This window comes from Phascolarctos cinereus, unplaced genomic scaffold (genome assembly GCF_003287225.1).
Source record: "Phascolarctos cinereus isolate Bilbo 61053 unplaced genomic scaffold, phaCin_HiC Scaffold_2;HRSCAF=192, whole genome shotgun sequence".
In the NCBI taxonomy this organism is placed as follows: domain Eukaryota; kingdom Metazoa; phylum Chordata; class Mammalia; order Diprotodontia; family Phascolarctidae; genus Phascolarctos; species Phascolarctos cinereus.
In genome coordinates, this window is record NW_027555625.1 from 212,555,278 (window position 1) to 212,578,082 (window position 22,805).

A 22,805-nucleotide genomic window follows, 5' to 3' on the forward strand; every position below is an offset into this window, starting at 1 on the left:
CAATCCCCAGACCCCAGATGTTTCAGCACCACAGATCTGCAGGCAGAGTCCCTCCCAGCCTTCTCAGACAGAGGCAACAACTCCTTACCCCGCCCCCACAACCTGCGCATGCACAACTGGAGAGGGCGGGTGGGGGTGGGGAGCATGTGAGCAGTAGGCCACCCGGCGCGCCGAGTCTCCCAGCCCAGCCGCCACGCAACCATGCTTCACTTGCCCGTCTTCTGGCAGCAGGCTTCTTTCTCTAATAGTACGCATGTGCTTATCTGCAGGGCGAGGATGTTCCACGCTGGGTGGAGGAGTGGTCAAGGAAAGGACTGAGATTAGCGCGCACGCTCGGATATGCGCAGTGCCAGACCCGAGGCAAAAATCTGTCGATTTGGAAGTTCGGGGAGGTGACGCATGCGCAAATCTGCATTGTGCCGGGGAAGAGGGGAGCCTGACGACTAGGAAATTTGAATACCACAGTAGCATGGAGTGTGACCTCATGGAGACTGACATCTTGGAGTCGTTGGAGGATCTGGGGTAAGAGTCCCGGTCGCTTAGCCCCTGAACCTCGCAGTCTCCGTTATCCCGGCCCTTCACCTCGGCTGGGCCACCTCTTCTCTCCCGGTGCCGCGCCCCGTGGCTCCTCGATGCTGCCTCCTCCCTCCCCCCACCCTCTACCCGCCAGCTCCCCCTATCCCACCCCTAGCTCTGATCATGCTTTCCTACCCCACTACCCAGGGGGAAACTCATCTGTCTCAATTCTCCCCATTCGTATCAACCTCCTTATACCCTCTGGGGTCCCGTCACGTCACTAGGACTTCAGACTTGGACCCCGGGAATGTATCAGTCATCCTTGTCGTTGTCTCCGCGTGGGCCTACTGTTCCTCCCCAACCACCACCCCTGATCGCACCCACTTCTGCCATCCATTCAGTGTTGGTTGAATCCTAGAGCCCCAGTCCTCCTTTCACTTTCTCCTGGGTGTGTTCACTGGAATAGCCATCCTTATTCACTCAGTTCACGTTTTGCCTAGTCACTAACCTGTTAAGCCTATTCATCTATTCCTATTCCCCAACCTTCCTGCCCCTTTCCTACGACTTATCACCATCAATTTCCTTAAACCAAAATCATCTTCCTTTATCTGTACCCAGTTTCGGCAAGTGCACTCCTCAATCGCCATTAGTAATCAGCCCAACTCCTGTTGTCAGCTAATCAATATCACTGTTTTAAACATTGGTAGTTTCCCCCTGACTTCCTTCTCTACCACAAATTGGGACTACTTGTTGTCCTTCATTCAACCACCAAAGTTTTCTCCATATTTATTTTACATCTACCCATGTCACCTCCTGCCAATAGCTGTTAGCTTTTCAGAACCTTTATTCAACAGTAAGCTGAGAACGATACTGGTTATCCTATTAGATCAATCAGATCTATGTCCAGTATTAAAACTTGAGAATAAAGAAACACTCTAAACTAAATATGGTTTAAGAAACTATGTTTAAATGTGTACTTAGAGATAATGTACAGATATCCCTTTACCTCATTTACAAAGTAACAAATTATTTATAAAGATTTTTACCACCATATGGTTTAGGGGGCTTATTTCTATCAGAAAAAAAAAGTTACTTGGTTAGATTTTATCAGTTTAGAGTGGCTTGCTATCCTATTGGGAATTTTTGGCAAAGATAGTGATATTGCTTGTTACTTTGTTTTGCTTAAAGTATTAATATTATCAACTTTATTTCTTTAGTGTTCTTTCTGAATTTTCTTGGTTTCCTTTGATGTAAAAATAAAATTACTCCTGAAAAATACATATTTTTTAATGAAATCACAGCAAACCAATTAGCTAGTGAGATGTCTTATTTTACCCTTCTCTAAATATATTCATTCTACGTAGATGCTCCTACTTATTTTCAATAGAAAGTTTCTTCCCAACTTTTTTCCTTCTTGATCAATAATTTTTTTTTCTGCTCATCTTTACAAAGTTAGGCCACCTTTATAAATAAGACTACTTATTGTAATATTGATGGTCATTGCAGTTCATCAGGCTATGAGTTATAATGCACTTGTGTGTTTTTGAAATACATTTTTTTTCCCTGAACCTGTCCTGGGTGCTTACTACATTCATTATTAACTTGGGAGGGGAGGGTGTTCAGGCATTAATATGGAGCTTTGCTTGCTGGTTTCTGGATGCTATTGAAAGATTAACCGGAGGAAAAAAATTACAGACTTTAATTGGTTTTCTAAGTATATTAAACCCAGACCATATCTGTATTTTGCTTCATGTGTGGTCTTAATTCCAGATCCAGAAAACCTAAATGTCATGCCATACAAAATATAAGACAACTATTAGAAACTTTTCTGTGTTCATTATATTTGGAAATCTCAGCTCTAACCCTGTGATATTGTTTCAATAGCATCTCTTTTAAAGGAAACAAATACTGACATTCTCAAACCCCTGGAAAACTTTCAGTCTTCTAAGTGTTATGCCAATGTAATTATTTAAGCTTAGTGGTCTTTAAAAAATACTTTCATTATTTTTTCTAGTTTTTTATTAAATCCTATAAAGTAATCATTTATGAAGACCATGGGATCTAAACTTGTAATTGAATCCTTATCCAAAATGCAACGCATCACAGTAGTCTATCAAGATAAACTTGACAACAGCTGTACCATTATTTGTGCTGTCAGTTCATTAAAAGTATGAAAGTAAGTGGAAAGTTATTGATTTTTTTTTAACCTAACTTAATGCTTCTTGATGCAAGGCATCTAGTTGTAGTGTATAAAGAGTTGGCCTCACTCAGGAATGTCTTAGGTCAAGTAGGCCTCTATCATATTCTGGCAATATGACCTCGACAAGTAATCATTGAACTTCAGTGCCTTCAGGCAACTCTTAAGGTGGCAAGCTACCGGCTCAATTTCATTGGTAAAAAGCAGTTAAGACACTAGATTTTTTTTTTACAACAATGAAATCCCACACAGAAAAAGAAGAATCCTTATTACTAGTTCATAGAATCAGAGATCTACAGCTGAAAGGTCTTCAAAAGCCATCTTCAAATGCTTCATTTTTTTGTAAATGAGAAAAATGAGACCCAAAGAAATTAAGTGACTTGCCCAGGGTTTCACAAGTAGTGTCAGTAATAGGATATGAACCCAGGTCCTCCAATTCCAGAACCAGCATTCTGCTTCATTTTTTCTAAGCAGTAGTACTGAAAGAACTATGCTAGGTATTCTACAGAAGTAAAAGTAATGATAAAAAAAAAATGAGGCCAAAAAAAAAGCTTGAGTATCTTGTATTTTCTTTATTGAATGAAGTCTAAAATGGAGAATTGTGAGCCCTCCAGAAATTAAAAATCTGATATTAAGGAGTGTTTTCTTTGAGGGACCGAATTGGAAATGACTGACTAAAGTAGCAAAGACTGATTTTCTATATTATGAGGCTACCAGTTGGAAATGATGAAAAACCAGTTTTTGCCCTACACCTATGAATTTGTATGTTATTGTATTTTGTTATGATTTTCATTTACCATTAGAAAAAATATTGTATCTTAAATAACATCTGTTCAGACAGTACAAATAAATGTGTTTTTAATAGCAAACCACCAAAAATTTCCTGGTCAAGGTAACAGTTATGTAATTAGGAATGCATTCTTACTATAATTTATAGTTTTTTCATTACATTCATAATTTCTTCTATTACATATGCCTTTTTTTAAGCCAGTTAAAATGTCTTCAGCAGTTCATACTACACCCTTTGACTAACTATTCAGTTAGTTAAGCCAAATTGCCTGTTAACACCAAAGGGCCATATTAGACCTCTATCTTCTTTGTCAACATGAGAAACTAAGGAAAAACCATAAAAAACTTGACTTAGAAATTAAAAGTTCTTGCTCTTAGCTAGGCAAAGGACTGGCCCCACAAATGCTGAACCAAGACTAAGAACATTGTAAACATTTTACTAATGCAACTAGGACAAGAGTTAGGCAGAAGTCTTATTTCTCTGTGAGGGAAATTATGCCTCATCACTTCAACACTGATGAAAGATTGAAGCCCAGCTACTTTATTAACAAAATGATATCAGTAACTATGCTTTGAATCAAGAGTGATGGAGAAAATTAAATTTTTCTGTTTATAAGTGGAAGACTTTGAAGTAAGGCTGCTTAGTCTTGGGGGTAGAATCACCTCTAAGACTGAATTTTTGACATTATAGATTCAAAAAGGCAGTGACCTGTCTAATGGCTTTATTTTCCTCGTGCATTCTGTTAACTGCATGTTTGTAATCCAAAACAGCCCCTTTTATTAAAAACTATGTTTACAGCCTTCTCAGTTTCCATAGTTAATAGAAAGATAATCTTGGTTTTACTTCTGAAGTAACTATAATTTTATTAACTTGCCTATTATTCAAGTTTCAATAAATAAGGTAAACATTTTAACAGCACTATGTAATAGTATCCTAGTAGATTACAAAAATAGGTTGATCCTGTGAAAAAAATCACATACTTTAGTATTTTTTTATGTATTTTGCTTAAACTTTTAAACAAAGTCACCAAAATTGTGCCATAGAATCATAGATGTTTAGCTACAAGGGACCTCAAAGTCCATCTAGTCCCAATTCATTTTCTAGTTAAAGAAACTAAAGCTCAGAGAGATGAAGTGACTTTCCCAAAGTCATATAGGTAATAATCAACAGAGCAAGTATTTGAAGCCAGATCCTCTCCTGTCCTTCCTTCAGGGCCAAGCTCTGATGTAACCTCCATGAAATCTTCCTTTATTTCTGCCTTTCCCTCTCAACTTTAATATCACGGTCTAACCTCTTATTGATCAGTTTCTTACTTAACAGTTATTTGCATGCATAGCTCTCCCTTGTTTTCTCCCTTTGCCTCCCCGTTTCCCCCAAATCCAGTGGATCTTGAGCTCCTTAGGAGCTATTCTGTATTTCTTTTCATCTCTTTACCCCTTGAACCAGACATAAACCTATATATAAGACCATGTAGAAAGTGTTTAATAGATTGTTTGTTAGATTGAAATGAATAGCTTTCAGCCATGTTTTATGGGCCCCCCAAAACCTGTCATATAAAGAATGAGTAAAGTGTAGCCTCCTTTTGATTAAGCAAGAACCGGGCTTCTTCCTCCATTCCTCTTCCCAGCCTGGTAGCACACACTGGTAATAGATGCTTACAGACAGGAGGAACAATTACGGAGAAGAGGGCACAGAATGAAGTTAGTTGGAGGACTAGGTTGCCACAGTAATCAACATCTTTCTTACCCTCTTTCCCAACCCATCCAGCTTGATGACTCCATATACTACCCCCTACAAGTAGTGTAATTTCCCAAAACTTCGATATAGTCACATGTTTTGTATCTTATATTAAAAGTACTTGTTTGTTTATGGTTTTTGCAGTTAAATTTGTTATACTTGTGAGTAAATGTATTATCTATGATTTATTAAAAGTTATTTTATTTATCTTAAGAAGTATAATTTCTTTTACTCACCAGTTACAAAGGTCCTTTGTTAGAAGATGGAGCTTTGTCTCAGGCAGTCGCTGGTGGAGCCAGTTCCCCTGAATTCACCAAACTCTGTGCTTGGCTGGTATCTGAGTTAAGACTGTTCTGTAAACTAGAAGAAAATGTGCAAGCAACCAACAGTAAGTAGCAGGCCTGTTTTTTAAAAGTTAACATCTATTTGTAGTTGCCTGATATGGAATGAAATTTGGAGTTGTTAAACCACATTTTTCTTTGCAAATGTTAGTACCCATAGGCAAAGCCAATCACTAAAAACAGACATTTTATAATAGAGTTGGTTTGTTATTTCCCTGGTCTTTCATATGCAAGGAAATTGTCAGTTTCCTTGCTTTCTAGTTGGAAGTAATAAACAATTGTAAAACAAATATAGTTACAGAAAAGACAATTCGGAAGTTAGATATACTTCAGAAAGTTAGATGAAAGCTTCTAGAGATTTATATAACTTTAAAAATTATATGAGTTCATTACTGTCCAATAGTCACTCTTTACTGTGGTTATAGCCTTGTGAGAGTGTGATTTAGTGCATAGAGTTAAACTTCCTTTGTTAGCTGAGCTGACAGTATCTAGAGACTTGTATAGAAGTTAAAGTAAACTAGTACAATTTCATTTAATACTTTTGTTGAAGTATTAGAGATTTTGTTGAAGTATCCTCTTTAAAAGCTTTCATTACAATAATGTGTATTACTATGTACAAAGTGAATGTGATTTGAGCTACATTATAACCAAGTCCATAGAATTGAAAGGTGCTGTAATGTAGTGTTAGTGTAGTTTTAGCACCTACATTTTCTTCTTTGCAAATGAGAGAAGAGCCTGAAACCAAGGAGCACATAAGTTTTAATTTAGCTCAGTTGGCAAGTAATTGTTATGTACCTCACTTATATTCAGCTGTTTGATTCTGAATATACAAAAGTTTAAAACATGACCTCTGACTTCAGAGTTTATGGTATATTTGGACAGAGCAGATCACATGAAGTAATTAGAAAGCAGTGCAAGGTGATATTTCATCCCAAATATTTATTATACATAGTGCTTATACAAGTCACAGTGAGGAAAATGGTTCTCTGCTAAACTCAAATAGGAATATAATTGATTGCCAAATTGTGTGCTGTACACTATACATGCCATCATTATTCAGAAGATAGAAGAACAATGAGGGTTGGAGTGGGCAAAGAGTGCTTCACTGAGCTAATCTTAAAGAATTTGAATAGACAGAAATGAGAAGAAAGGTGACTTCCTTGAAAGAGGGACAACATGAGAGAAGGCATGATAACTGGTGTAATTAGAGCAAAGGTGGTATGTTTCAGAGTGGAAAAAAGTAAGCTTGGCTAGGCCTATGGAAGAATAAATTATAAAAAGGCCAAGAAGATCTAACATGATAGAAAATAGGGAGCCATTAAACATTTTTGAGCTGGAGAGTAACATGGTGAAAATGATATTTAAGAATGCATGGAGTTGTGGTATAGGAATGGGAAGCTGGAGTCAGGGAACCCAATTAGAATAAATTTGTATGATCTTTATTTTAGACATAAAGCTATTATTAAAAGTATTGTTTTGTTGTTTTTTAAAGGCCCAAATGAAGCTGATGAGTTCCAGCTTGAGGTGAGTGGGCTACTTGGGGAAATGAACTGTCCATATATTTCACTGACATCTGGGGATGTGACAAAGCGCCTTCTCAACCAGAAGAATTGCCTCCTGTTGCTCAGTAAGTTCAGGGCTACCTTTATGTAGCACTTTACATGTTCTTTGACTGATACTTGTTATACATGGAAAAAAACTTTTCTTTTTAAGGAAAAATATTCTTAAACTTCAAAATATAAGAGAGGATTTTAATGCCAGTGCATAGGTAACATTATTTCTTGTGTTAACTGATAGTTTTTCCCAGTTCAACACATAGTGACAATTTCTTTAAACTATAAAGCTACATTCAGTGTAATTATTGTTAATGAGAGTGGTATTCATTCCTTCATTCATTCAGCATTTACTCAACATCTGCTCTGTGCATTGTACTATTAGGAACTGAGGGCATTTGAAAGAAATGCAAAGAAAAAATAACTCCCCTTCAGCCTATTAAGGATGATAAAGCAGATACAGAAATAAATGGAATATATTTCATAGAAACTAAATAGATAAAGAACATTTATGTGACATTGCTGTGCACATACTAGATAATAAATTTGGACTGCTTATGAGATCCCATGAAAGAGAGATATAAGTAGGAGGGAAATCTCCTTCACAGTAACTTTGTGAGATAGTTAATTCAAGTATTTGCACCACCATTGTACAGAGAGTAAGCTGAGACTCAGAAATGTTAACATATTTCCTCTTAATCAATACATAACTGATAAATGTCTACAGTGGCATTTGAACCCAGATCTCCTTGACTCCAAGTCCCCAGTACCATTCAGTATACTGCTTTCATAGTAGGATGGAAGTTGAGTTTTAGCATTGAATTGTTAGTTATATATAGATAGAGATAAAGAAAGGACATTTGATGTGTAAGAATGGTTTTTCACATCTAAAGTCACACAAAATAGTCATGCTTAGGAGACCTCTCAGTGAATAGTCCAGTTTGCCTGGAGCACAACATATATAAGGGGAAATAGTATGAAATAAGACTGGAAAGGTAGGTAAAAGACAGATCATCATCATCATCATCATCATCAAAACTCACATTTGTATAATACTTTCAGGTTTGCCAAGTGTTTTACATAATTTATCTAATTTAATCCTCATAACAGTCCTGTGCAGTAGGTGATCTTATAATGCCTATCTGATAGAGTGAAACTGAGGCTCAGAGAGATTATGTGACTTGCCCCTAGTCATACAGCTAATAATTTAAATAAACATAGTAAACATTTAGCAAAGGCAGCAGTAATCACTGGCATGGCTTTAGTAAGAACAGGACAGATAAGACTAACTTTAATTCCTTTTATGATAGGGTACTAAAACTGATATATTAGGAAAATGCTATAGATATAGTTTCCATAGGTTTTAGCAGTACATTTGATAAAATCTCTTTTTCTTTTCTTGGGGAAAAGGTGTAGAAATTTAGCCTATAGAAAATTATATGATTTTAGAACTGGTTGAATAGCCAGACTTAGAGATTAATCATTAATGGTTCTATGTCTTCTTGGAAGGACATCTATAGTACTACGGAACCCCAATGTACTGTGGTTATACCTGTGCTGATTTATATATTTATCATTGACTTGGACAAAGGCATAGATAGTATTCTTAGCAATTTTAGATCATAAGGTCATAGGTTTAGATCTAAAAGGAATCTTAAAGGCCATCCAGTCCAACTTCATTTTACAATTAGGAAACTGAGGCCGCTAGAGGTAAAATGACTTGCATAAGGTGATGCAAGTCATAAGTGACAAGCAGTATTTTACCACAAGTTCTCTGACTCCAAAACCATTGCTCTTTCCATTATACCATGATGTCTCTCACAAAAGCTTCAAAACTGGGAAGGATAGCTAGCACATTAGGTGACAAAGGCAAGATCCGAAAAAGATCTTGACAGGCTAGAAGCTTAGAATAAATATAATAAGAGGAAAAAGAAGAAATTTAACAGAGATTAATGTAAAATTGGCTTCACAGGTACAGCATGAAGACAATATGGTTAGATTGTCATTATTTTGAAAAAAATTTTCTGGGTTTATTGTACTTAAGCTCAGTATAAGTCAACAGTGTGCTATTGTAGCCAAAAAATAACTAATATATTAAAGCTAATATATTAAAAGAGGTATACTCCCAGGAATAAGAAGGTGATAGTCCCTCTGTATGCTGCTCTGGTCAAACTGCACACCTGTAATACTGTGTAAAATTCTGTGCAAGATAGTGTGGAATGGATATTGATACAGTGGAAAATATCCAGAAGAAGGCAACCAGATGGGTGGAGAATCTCATCAAATCCTTGCCCTATGAACTAGTGATGTTTACCTTAGGGAAGGCATAGGGAGTAGGGATGTGATTTGAGGAGTGGTGGTGAGAGATATCTTTCTTCCAAGTATTTGAGAGGGTATCATGTGAAAGAGGAATTAGACTTGTTCTGTTGGCCTTAAAGGTTAGAAATTGGAGTAAAGAGTAGAAATTATAAAGAGAAAAAAATTAGGTTTGATTTAATGAAATTAATCAGCAAACTTTGGTTCAACCTATGTCATACAAAGACAAGAACGAGACAATCTCTATCTTTATTGAGCTTAATTTCAAAAACTGTTAAGAAGTGAATACTGCCCAACAACTAGAACTATCCAGAAGTAGAGTGAGATGTTTTAGAAAGAGTGGGTTCCTCTCATTGAAGATCTCTCGGAAAAACTAGGTCACCATTCCTTAGGTAGAAATTCTTTTCTATGTATGGATTGGAATAAATGGCCGCTGAGATCCCTTCCAGCTCTGAAGTGAATTCTGTGTTCAGAACACATTAGGAATATTACAATTCTCTCATTCCTGTGTTTTTAGAGAGAACAGGTAAGACCACTTGTGAGAAGTAAATAAAGGCCAGAGCTAGGATAGAAGGCCTAGAGAGAAAAGAATATAAATAATGTTTCAGTGTTGCCAAGAAGTCAAAGAGAATGAAGGCTGAGAAAAGGCTATTGGATTCAAAATTTAGAAAATTATTGGTGACCTTTGAGGAAACCTACTTTTAGTAGTTTGGTGGGGATAGAAGCCATGTCAAAAAGTTTAGAGGAGTGAAAGAAAGCTAAGAAAGGACAGCCTAAGACCATTTATTCAAAATGTTCACTGCAGAGATGTAGTGAAAGTGGCAATAAAGATTTGTATAGTGGCTCTAGAAGATACTTTTTTTTCTTAAAAAGATGTGAAGACCTAAGTTAGAGAGCCATTGGAGAGGTAGATATTGAAATGTAAAAGAAAAATGGAGTGCTTAATGTGATTAAGAATCACAGTATAGAAGAATAATTGTTATCCGGAAGAACCACCTCTACCTAAAATAACAGGAGCAAAGAAAGATAATGGATGAACTCCAAATTTACCTTCTTTGTGCGTAGATTTCATTATATCTCAATTGTTGTGAATCGTTTCAGTAGTTCCTACACTTCTAGCCTTTCATTCTGTTTCCCTTTAAATAGTCTGTATTTCCATCAGTTTGGAGAACTTGCCATCCCTCATACATTTTTTATATTTTCCTATCTCTCTTTGTTCAACATGTTTTCTGTGTGTGAAGTGCCTGTTGAATTCCTACCCTTCTTTTAAAGGCAAACTCAAATTTCACCTCTAGGAAACTTTCCATGATTGTACCCTCCCTCCACTTCAATAATTATCTTTACTTCCTTGAATCACTTGTAGGACTTTGCTTAAATTGTCATGTACTTATGAATTTTATACTTTAATTGCTTGCCATATGTGTTATATCCCCTCTAAACCATAAGCTCCCTGAGGGCAAGGGACTATCTTATCTAAATTTTGTATCTCCTCCAGCACCTAGCACAGTGTTCTGCACAAAAGAGAAACTTAATGTTTGAATTAAAGACACAGAAGTTTTGAATGAAGAGAAGGGAATGGAGGGTACTCACACTGGTTGTCCTTGATCCTCTCAGTAAAGTAGGAAGTGAGGTTATTTGCTGAGAGTATGGGAGTTAAGGGTCAGTTTGATACTTGACATTTCAAAGTGACTGCCACAGCAAGGATCCTGAGATTATGTAATAAAAAATTATAATTGTCACTTTATCACACCCTTATATTTCAAACATAGAAAAAATTAATGGATAGAATGTGGTCATTTTTAGTTCAATTGAGTTTTAAATGATATATGGTAAATTAGTATATTCCTTCAAACTTATGTTATTTTAATGATGAAAGAGTTTTGCTTTTATACAATGATATATATTATGAAGATTTACTCTTGTAACTGATATTTTAATTTTTCTTGTGCTTTCCAAAATACTCAAGTATGTTTTTCTATGTTTTCTAAAACAATATTTCTTTCATAATGAGCATACATACTACCGTTCTTGCTTTTTTTAGCTAAAGGAAATAGTGAGCAAATCCACAACTTAACATAAATGCTAGAATTTTTATAATACATGGCTAGTTTAGAAAATAAGGTTTTGATGAACTCCATTCAATAAACACTTATTAAGCATTGTTTTATGCAAGGTTCCATATTGGTAATGTGAGGTAATACAAAGATGGCATAAGACATAATTCCTACTCGAAGGGAGCCTGTAGGTTAACAGAACTACTAATATTACAGCTCTTGCCATGATGAATATAATGCAGAAATAAAGATTTTATTCTTAGAATCGAGGATGGAAGGGACATAACATTTATTTAGTCCTGCCTATAGCTGAATATAGGATCGTAGATTTAGAACCAGTTCATACTCCTCATTTTACAAATGAGGAAACTGAAGCCCAGCAAGGTTATGTGCCTTGACCAAGGTCACACAACTAGTATGTCTCAAAACAGAGATTTAAAACTAAATCCTCTGCTTCCAAATCCAGCACACAATCTGCTCTTCCCCTCTACCGCAAGAATCCCTTCTACAACATATGTATTAATGATCATCCAGCATTGCTTGAAGGCTAAAACCACAGATAACTTCTTCATGTGGTCCATTCCATTTTTTTTTTGGATAGTTCTAATTGTTGGGAGTTTTTTTCCTTGAATCAAGCCCTATATCTGCCTCTTTATAGCTTACACCTACTTCTACTTTCTAGAGCCAGAAAAACATATCTAATCCTTCTTCTACAGCCCTCAGCTTAAAGTCTCCTTCAGGCTTAAAATCTCTAGTTTCTCTGGATGATCTCCAGCTTATCAGGATGTGGTGTCCAGAACCAAACAAATATACTCCAGATGTATTCTGACTAGGGTAGAGTACATTTGGGGACAACCACCTGGACACTGTGCCTCTTAATGCAACTCAATATTGTATTAACTTTTTTGGCTACCAGATCACACTGGTGGAAGTGTGAATAGTTGTGTAACACATGACCAAAGAGGAACAGGAATAGAGGACATCATCAAGTCATTGTAAGATAGGAAGAAAAGATAAACTGGTCACATGGCAAGAATGGATGGATGGATAGGTAGCCATAAAGCTAGAGCATAAACATTTACTATGTGCCATTCATTGTGCTAAATCTTAGATATACCCATACAAGCCAGGAATAGTCCCCGCTTTCAAGGACCTTACAGTATAACGGAGGAAGATAACAGTGGAGGGGTACTAGAAAGGGAGGGTGGGAAGGTGTTTTTTTTTCATGGTAAGGAAATAGCTGAGAAAGTATTGCTGAATACATGGGCCCCAGCAAGTACGGTACTTATCAGATCTGAGACACCTGGATTAGGGTCCAAGATGGCTGGTGGCTGAGGATGATGACTGAAGAATAGATAACAAGTAAACATTTAGGGTATTCTTTTGGTACCCTTATATTGGGAGAAAATAAGAAAGTCATGGTAGGTGTTCCATGTACAGCAGACTTTAAGAAAAACATGGATGGACAAAGGAAGCACAGGACAGGCTGGCATTGATAGGTCTGCACAGTTGGAGAGAACTCCTGAATTAGTGAGGTTGTAATTTGAGTGTAACACTGATGACTCACAGACCACTTCAACATCCAGATGGTTCTCAGACAAACTGCTGCCTCTTAGTCTGGCGTGACCTGTTCTTATGAATCCTTGCAAAATAGACACACCTTTCTCTCTACGTGATAGGTACATCTTTCTGTTCACGCATCACATCAGTGTTCTCTTACATTGCTTCTTGAATATAATTCTTTCTTGGCAATGCACCTCAGTGCGTTTGTGCCCACTGTGTATTTTTCCATTGTCCTTAAGGTGATTTACAATTGTGGTTCTTTAGAGATTGTGGTATTTCAGGATTTGCACCCATCTAGCACCACTGGAATCAAAGTGAGGTTAAAATGAGATATTTGTAAAGCACAGGGCCCGGCACATAATAGGCTCTAAATAAATGCTTGTTTCCTTCCTTTTTTTGTTTTAAAGTGTTCTTTCCTCCTCGAGCAGGAGTTTAGTGTCATTTAAAGCACTGAATAGTTTTCCAAAGGCAATCTAGCCTGCTTAGTTTTGGGCTCAGGAAATCATTCATTTTTGTGTATGAATAGTACAAGATAGATTTATTGATGGACCATCTCTATTATGGACTGTTCCTCTAATTGCTTATCATATCTGGGTAATACGTATTCTTAGTCCACTTTGTTTTTGTGGTATAGATGGTTAAGTCAAGCTCTTCAGTGATGATGGTTCCTTTTTTTAAAATTTTAATTAATTTATTTTAAATGATCAGCAATCACTTCCACAAACTTGTGAGTTTTAAATTTTTCTCACCCCTTTCCCCACCACCCTCCCCAAGAGGGTGCCCAATCTTATATAGGCTATACATCTACATTCCTATTAAACATATTTTCACAATAGTGATGTTGTAAGTAAGAATTAGAGCTAATGGGAGGAACCACCAGAAAGAGAAAACAAGACACAACAGAAGAAAAGAAATAGCAAATAGTATGCTTCAATCTGCATTCAAACTCCATAGTTCTTTCTCTGGATGTGGATAGTATTTTCTATCATAAAGCCTTTGGAGATGTCTTAGATCCTTGTATTGCTGAGAAGGGTTAAGTCTATCAATATTAGTCTGTTACTGTGTATAATGTTCTCCTGGTTCTACTCACTTCACTCAGCATCAGACCATACAAGTCTTTCCAGGTTTTTCTGAAGTCAGCCTGTTCGTCATTTCTTATAGCACAATAGTACTCCATTACATTCATATACCACAACTTATTCAGTCATTCTCCAATTGATGGGCATCCCTTCAATTTCCAATTCTTTGCCACCACAAAAAGAGCCGCTATAAATATTTTTGCGCAGGTGGATCCTTTTCCCATTTGTATTATTTCTCTGGGATATAGCCAGGAAGTGCTATTGCTGGGTTGAAGGGTATGCACATTTTTATTGCCCTTTGGGCATAGTTCCAAATTGCTCTCCAAAATGGTTGGATCAGTTCACAACTCCACCAGCAATGCATTAGTGTTCCAATTTTCCCACATCTTCTCCAACAATTAGCATTTTCCTGTTTTGTCATGTTGGCCAGTCTGATAGGTGTAATGTGGTACCTCAGAGTTGTTCTGATTTGCATTTCTCTAATCAGTAGTGATTTAGAGCATCTTTTCATATGACTATAGATGGCTTTAATTTCTTCATATGAGAACTGCCTGTTCATATCCTTTGACCGTTTATCAGTTGGGGAATGACTTGTATTCTTAGAATTTTGACTTAATTTTCTATATATTTTAGAAATGAGGCCTTTATCAGAGACATTGGTTGTAAAAATTCTTTCCCAATTTTCTACTTTCCTTCTACTCTTGATTGCATTGACTTTGTACAAAAACTTTTGAATTTAATGTAATCAAAGTTATCCATTTTGCATTTCATAATGTTCTCTATCTCCTGTTTTGTCATGAATTCTTCTGTTCTCCATAAATCTGATAGGTAAACTATTCCTTGCTCTTCCAGTTTGTTTATAGTATCAGCCTTTATGTCTCAATCATGAACCCATTTTGACTTTATTTTTGTACATGGTGTGAGATTTTGGTCTATGCCTAGTTTCTGCCATGCTCTTTTCCAGTTTTCCCAGCAGTTTTTGTCAAAAAGTGAGTTCTTATCCCAGAAGCTGGAGTCTTTGGGTTTATCAAATAATAGATTACTATGGTCATTGACTACTGTGTCTTGCATACTTAACCCTGATGGTTCATTTTTAAGGGGTTTTGCAGTATTCTAGGTTATGATATAATCAGCATATTCTCATCCAATAACAGGAATTTCAGTAAGTTTTTACCGTCTGTGAAAGGGATTCTAACCTTTTTTGTGTCATATACCCCCTTGTCAGTCTGGTGAAGTCTCTGGATTCCTTCTGACAATTATTTTTTAAAAATAATTGAAGGAAAAGCTAAATTTTAATTAGACATTAGTGAAGATAAAGATTTAATTCAGTGGACCACAGGATAACCTGATCTATAAGGATTCTATTCTGTTTGGATTTTGCACTGGATATCCTCCATGACAGTGGCAATCACTTTTGACAAGCATACCTCTCTCTTTATATGTTTGATGTTGATTGTCTGAGGGTTGTTGAACAGAATTATATTTCTTCCTTTTTTTTTCCAAAAGGCAATTGGGTTTAAGTGACTTGCACAGGGTCACATAGCTAGTAACTGTCTACAGCCACATTTGAACTCAGGTCCTCTTGACTCCAAGGCTGGTACTCTATCTACTGTACCATCCAGCTACCCCATAAAGTTATAGTTCTTAACTGTTTTGAAACTTAATTGTAACAGATACTGTAGAAATACCATTGCATTTGTAGTCTGACAACATAGGTTTGAATCCTACTTGCACTGTTTTGTTACTAGTGTGGGGCCTTGGGCAAGTCACTTTCTTTGACTATTCATCTGTAAAATGAGGAGAATTGAACTAGATTACTTCAAAGTCCCTGCTGTTCTTCATCTTTGAGCCTATAATTTTTGTAGCACCTAAGTCACAGTGAATAGAATGCTGGTTTAGAGTCTTCCTGACTCCCAAGTTGAAACCCAGCCTCAGAAGCTTATTAACTATGTAACCTTGGGCAAATCACTTAACTTCTGCATGTCTCAGTTTTCTTAACTTAATGAGGATAATAATAGCTAGTTTTTATGAGAATCAAATGAGATAATAGTTGTAAAGTGCTTAGCACAGTGCCTGGCACATAGAAGGTGCTATAAAAATGCTGACTAGTGTTATTATTATTATCATTATTATTATTATTATTATTACTATTGTAATGTGTTTGTGATGAGAGTCTTTATGACAGCATATTGTTTTACCTGATCAGAGGTTTTGTTTTTGTTTTTTTTTAATATTCATCAAACTGTAAGCAGAGTGGTATCTTTTATTCTCTGCATCTTAGTTAGTTATGTGACTGTTAAAAATTTGATCTGCGATACTATATTTGTAATAAAGCCCACATCTTATTCCTGTCTAATGCCTTCATCAAGGATCTCCTTGATATGATTGTCAGTTATTCTTACAAAGTTCTTATACAGATGAGAAAGTAGGCATATGGGTCAGTAGTAAATGATAGTTTCTCATCATTAGTAGTAAATGGTAGTTTCTTATCATAGTCTCTCTTGCTGGGGTTGGGGTGGCGAGAGTGGGGGGGGCAGTATTCATTCTTTGAGAGAGCTTGAGAATTTATTTCTCAGTACCCTTAAATTGCATCCCTTCCAGTGCAGATCTACTCTACACATCCTTGGGTCTGATCTAGCTTCTCTTTTAAATTCACCCTTCACTAAGTTTTTGTAACACTTCTCTGTCTTCATTCTCTTACCACATGTCTGACCAATCCATTTCAGTCTCTTCTGCAAAATTATAATCTATGTCTTGGCCTCTATGCATCACTGTACCCCTAGAACTCTGTCCTATGTCCTTCTTACTCCCTCTCCTTCTCCTCCCCCTTCTCCCTCTGTTTCCCTTCCTCCTTTACTCTCTCCCTCTCCCCTTTTGGTGGATTCAACAACTCCAGTGGATTCAACTATCATCCCCATGCAGATGATTCTCAGGTCAACATAACCAACCCCCTGGCTTCTCCTGAGCTCCAGTCCCTTATCTTCCAAGTTCCAGTGTCCCTCAGGAATCTCAAAATAGAACTTAATAGCTTTATCCTCAAACCCATATCCAGTTAGTTTGCCAAAGTTGCCGAGTCTGATTATTTCACCTCCTTTATATCTCTCACATCTGTCCCTTTTCTCTACTTGTAGCATAACCACTCTAGTTCAATCCTCATCAGTTCTTGTCTGGACAATTGCAGTAGCCTTAAAATTAGTTTGCTTATAGCCAGCCTCTCTGCTATCCAATCCAGCTTCCACACAGTTGCCATATTTGGCTGCATAGTTTTAACCATGGCAAAAAAAAAATAAAGTTCAAAAAGCTTTAGTGGCTCTCCATTGTCTTTCAGACAAAATACAAATTCCTCTTTTTGGTATTTCAGGTCTTTCATTCTGACCCCATCCTGTCTTTCTAGGTTGAACTAACTTAATTGCTGTTTCCTGTAAACTATATTCCGTCTCCTATACCTGTGCCTTTTGTAAAGGCAGTGTTTTCAAGTCTGGGATTCTCTGTCTCCCTTTGTTTACTTTTTTAATTTCCTAATACCCTTCAGGGCACACCTTAAGTAATACCCTCTTTCCTGATATTTCCTGCTTTTCAGTTCTCACCTTCCAATCACTGCTTAGTTACTTTTACTCTTGGTATTTTCTTATCTATGGACATATAGATCCTCTAGCATATTGCCAGGCACACCATATTACTTGAGTCATCTTTGTTTTCTCTAGCATCTTTTCTTCCTCATATAGCATATCAGAAACTGTTATGTTAGAATATAAGGTGACTTCACTGTTAGTGAAGAAAAGTTTGTTGTGAAGAGAATCCTGATATCTTTTCCATTTTTCATCTGTTTGCTTCTAGTATCATCCTTAAATGTTCTTGGAATAATCTGGTTTAATTTGGTATCTGGCCAGGCCTTTTGTAAATTTGTTTTTCCTCCACCACTTCTTATTTTTTCATAGTCTTCTATGGAACATCTTTAGGATCGTAGATGTAGGACTGAAAAAGGACCTTAGAGGCCATCTAATAAAACAACAATGGGCCATAGACATTTTACACCTCACATATGTAGGAAATGGTGAACTGCGATTTGAACCTAGATCTTCTAACTTCAGATCTGGTGCTCTTCTTTTCCTACAGGATTCTAAACTGACCTTAAGCTACCAGCTCTTTGTATTGGGCAAAATGATTGAGTATTTATTGGGTTGTTTTAGGCAGCTTTAGGGTCACTATTGTGGCTACTGACTTACATTACATAAACTTCCTTATGGAATGAAATTGTTTTGTTTCACTATTTACTTCCAATTTTTCAGTATCCATAGCTTGTTTTAATATGTTAAGTTGGAACTCTCTTAAAATTATATTTCAGAATTTCATAGGAATCACTCGGATTCATTAGCTTATAGCTTGTTTACTCCTTTCTCTTCCTTCTTTCTTTGAAATTCAGGACCTTTGCCATTTTCTTTCTTTTTTTTTAATTAAATTTTTATTTTTATTTATTTTTTTATGTTTTTTTTTCCATATGCTTTTGAGTTGAAAATTTTTCTCCCTTTTCTTCCCCCCCACCCTCCCTAAGACAGCACAATCTGACATAGGCTTTACATTTACATACCCATTAAACATATTTTCATGTTAGTGAAGTTGTAAGTAAAAATTAAAACCAATAGGAGGAACCATCAGAAAGATGAAACAAAACTCAACAGAAGGTAAAAATAAGTGATAGCGATTCGACTTCCATAGTTCTTTCTTTGGATGTGGACAGCATTTTCCATCCTGAGGTTTCTGGAGATGTCTTAGATCCTCTTAATGCTAAGAAGGGCTCAGTTTAACAATCTTAGTCATTGTATAACGTGGCTGTTATTGTGTACAAAGGTCCTCTTGGTTCTGCTCACTTCACTCAGCATCAGACCATATAAGTCTTTCCAGGTTTTTCTGAAGTCAGCCTGTTCATCATTTCTTATAGCACAATAGTATTCCATTCATTCACATTATATACACTTGCTCAGCCATTCCCCAATTGATGGGCATCCTCTCAATTTCCAATTCTTTGCCACCACAAAAAGAGCTGCTATGAATATTTTTGTACATGTGGGTCCTTTTCCCATTTGTTTGATCTCTTTGGGATATAGCCCTAGAAGTGCTATTGCTGGATCAAAGGGTATGCACATTTTTGTAGCCCTTTGGGCATAGTTCCAAATTGTTCTCCAAAATGGTTGGATCATTTCACAACTTTACGACCAATGTATTAGTGTTCCAATTTTCCCACATCTTCTCCAACATTTATCATTTTCCTGTTTTGTCATGTTGGCCAATCTGATAGGTGTGATGTGGTACCTCAGAGTTGTTTTGATTTGCATTTCTCTAATCAATAACGATTTAGAGCATTTTTTCATATGACTATAGATGGCTTTAATTTCTTCATCTGAGAACTGTCTGTTCATATCCTTTGACCATTTATCAATTGGGGAATGGCTTGTGTTCTTATAAATTTGTCTTAATTCTCTATATATTTTAGAAATGAGGCCTTTATCAGAGAGACTGGTTGTAAAAATTCTTTCCCAATTTTCTACCTTCCTTCTAATCTTAGTTGCATTGGCTTTGTTTGTGCAAAAACTTTTCAATTTAATGTAATCAAAATCCATTTTGCTTTTCATAATGTTCTCTATGTCCTGTTTCGTCATGAATTCTTCTGTTCTCCATAGATCTGATAGGTAAACTATTCCTTGTTCTCCCAGTTTACTTATGGTATCAGCCTTTATATCTAAGTCCTGAACCCATTTTGACTTTATTTTGGTATATGGTGTGAGATTTGGGTCTATGCCTAGTTTCTGCCATACTCTTTTCCAGTTTTCCCAGCAGTTTTTTTCAAAGAGTGGGTTCTTATCCCAGAAGCTGGGGTCTTTGGGTTTATCAAATAATAGATTACTATAGTCATTGACTACTGTGTCTTGCATATTTAACCTATTCCACTGATCCACCTCCCTATTTCTTAGCCAGTACCAAGCAGTTTTGATGATTGCTGCTTTATAATACAATTTAAGATCTGGAATTGCTAGGCCACCTTCCCCTGCATTTCTTTTCATTAGTTCCTTTGATATTCTGGACCTTTTGTTTTTCCAAATGAATCTTGTTATTATTTTTTCTAACTCTATAAAATAATTTTTGGTAGTTTGATTGGTATGGCACTGAATAAGTAAATTAGCTTAGGTAGGATTGTCATTTTTATTATATTAGCTCGGCCTACCCATGAGCAACTGATATTTTTCCAATTATTTAGATCTGATTTTATTTGTGTGAAAAGTGTTTTGTAATTGTGTTCATAGAGTTCCTGGGTTTGTTTGGGAGGTAGACTCCTAAATATTTTATAATGTCTACAGTAAGTTTAAATGGGATTTCTCTTTCTATCTCTTGCTGTTGGGCTTTGTTGGTAATATATAGAAATGCTGATGATTTATGTGGGTTTATTTTATAGCCTGCAACTTTGCTAAAGTTGTTTATTATTTCAAGTAGTTTTTTACTGGATTCTCTAAGTATATCATCATGTCATCTGCAAAGAGTGATAGCTTTGTTTCTTCTTTGCCTATTCTAATGCCTTCAATTTCTTTTTCTTCTCTTATTGCTAAAGCTAAGGTTTCCAGTACAATATTGAATAACAGTGGTGATAATGGACATCCTTGTTTCACCCCCGATCTTATTGGAAATGCTTCTAGCCTGTCCCCATTACATATAATGCTTGCTGAAGGTTTTAGATATGCTATTTATTATTTTAAGGAAGACTCCATTTATACCTATGCTTTCTAGTGTTTTTAATAGGAATGGGTGTTGTATTTTATCAAAAGCTTTTTCTGCATCTATTGAGATGATCATGTGGTTTCTGTTGGTTTTGTTGTTGATATGCTCAATGATGCTGATAGTTTTCCTAATATTGAACCAACCCTGCATTCCTGGTATAAATCCTACCTGGTCATGGTGTATTATTCTTGTGATAAGTTGCTGCAATCTACTTGCTAGTATTTTGTTTAAAATTTTTGCATCTATATTCATTAGAGAAATTGGTCTATAATTTTCTTTCTCTATTTTGACTCTTCCTGGTTTAGGTATCAACACCATATTTGTATCATAAAAAGAATTTGGTAAGACTCCTTCTTCACCTATTTTCCCAAATAGTCTATATAGTATTGGAATTAATTGTTCTTTAAATGTTTGATAGAATTCGCATGTAAATCCATCTGGCCCTGGAGATTTTTTCCTAGGGAGTTCATCAATGGCTTGTTCAATTTCTTTTTCTGAGATGGGGTTATTTAAGTATTTTACTTCCTCTTCGTTAATCTGGGCAATTTATATTTTTGTAAATATGTATCCATTTCACTAAGATTGTCAAATTTGTTGGCATATAGTTGGGCAAAATAATTCCTAATTATTGTTTTAATTTCCTCTTCCTTGGTGGTAGCTTCACCTTTTCATTCTTGATACTAGTAATTTGGTTTTCTTCTTTCTTTTTTTAATTAAATTAACCAAAGGCTTATCTATTTTATTGGTTTTTTCATAAAACCAGCTCTTAGTTTTATTTATTAGTTCAATAGTTTTCTTAATTTCAATTTTATTAATTTTTCCTTTGGTTTTCAATATTTCTAATTTGGTGTTTAGTTGAGGATTTTTAATTTGTTCTTTTTCTAGTTTTTTAGTTGTATGCCCAATTCATTAATCTCCTCTTTTTCTATTTTATTTATGTAAGCATTTAGAGATATAAAACTTCCCCTAAGAACTGCTTTCGCTGCATCCCATAGGTTTTGGTATGTTGTCTCATTATTGTCATTCTCTTGAATGAAATTATTGATTGTTTCTATGATTTGTTGTTTGACCCAATCATTTTTTAGGATTAGATTATTTAGTTTCCAATTATTTTTTAGTCTATCTTTCCATGGCCCTTTATTACATATAATTTTTATTGCATCATGATCTGAAAAGGATGCATTTAATATTTCTGCCTTTCTGCATTGGATTGTGAGGTTTTTATGCCCTAGTACATGGTCAATTTTTTTGTATGTGCCATGTACTTGAGAAAAAAGTATATTCCTTTCTATCCCCATTCAGTTTTCTCCAGAGGTCTATCATACCTAACTTTTCTAATGTTCTATTCACCTCCTTAACTTCTTTCTTGTTTATTTTGTGGTTAGACTTATCTAGTGCTGAGAGGGGGAGGTTCAGGTCCCCCACTAGTATAGTTTTGCTGTCTATTTCTTCCTGTAACTCCCTGAACTTCTCCTGTAAGAATTTGGATGCTATACCATTTGGTGCATATATTTTAGTAATGATATTACTTCATTGTCTATGGTGCCTTTTAGCAGGATGTAGTTTCCTTCCTTATCTCTTTTGATTAGATCTATTTTTGCTTTTGCTTTGTCTGAGATCAGGATTGCTACCCCTGCTTTTTTCACTTCAGCTGACACATAATATATTCTGCTCCAGCCTTTTACCTTTACCCTGTATGTGTCACTCTTTTTCAAATGTGTTTCCTGTAAACAACATATTGTAGGATTATGGTTTTTAATCCATTCTGCAATCCGTTTCTGTTTTATGGGAGAGTTCATCCCATTCACATTCACAGTTATGATTACTATCTGTGTCTTTTTCTCCATCCTTTTTCCCCCTATTTATGCTTTTCTTTCTCCTTTTTCCTTTC

At 36.0% G+C, this 22,805-nt stretch overlaps 1 protein-coding gene across 1 annotated transcript in view; it reads left to right on the plus strand.

Annotated features, from left to right (window-relative positions):
* The first annotated feature begins 245 nt into the window (after positions 1-245).
* The window catches only part of FAM98A (family with sequence similarity 98 member A), a 40,351-nt gene continuing 17,791 nt past the window's right edge, over positions 246-22,805 (plus strand). The window contains 3 exon segments of the mRNA XM_020972371.2: positions 246-522; positions 5,480-5,628; positions 7,074-7,208. Of these exon segments, the coding sequence (XP_020828030.1) occupies positions 254-522; positions 5,480-5,628; positions 7,074-7,208 (553 nt within the window). The 5' untranslated portion in view covers positions 246-253.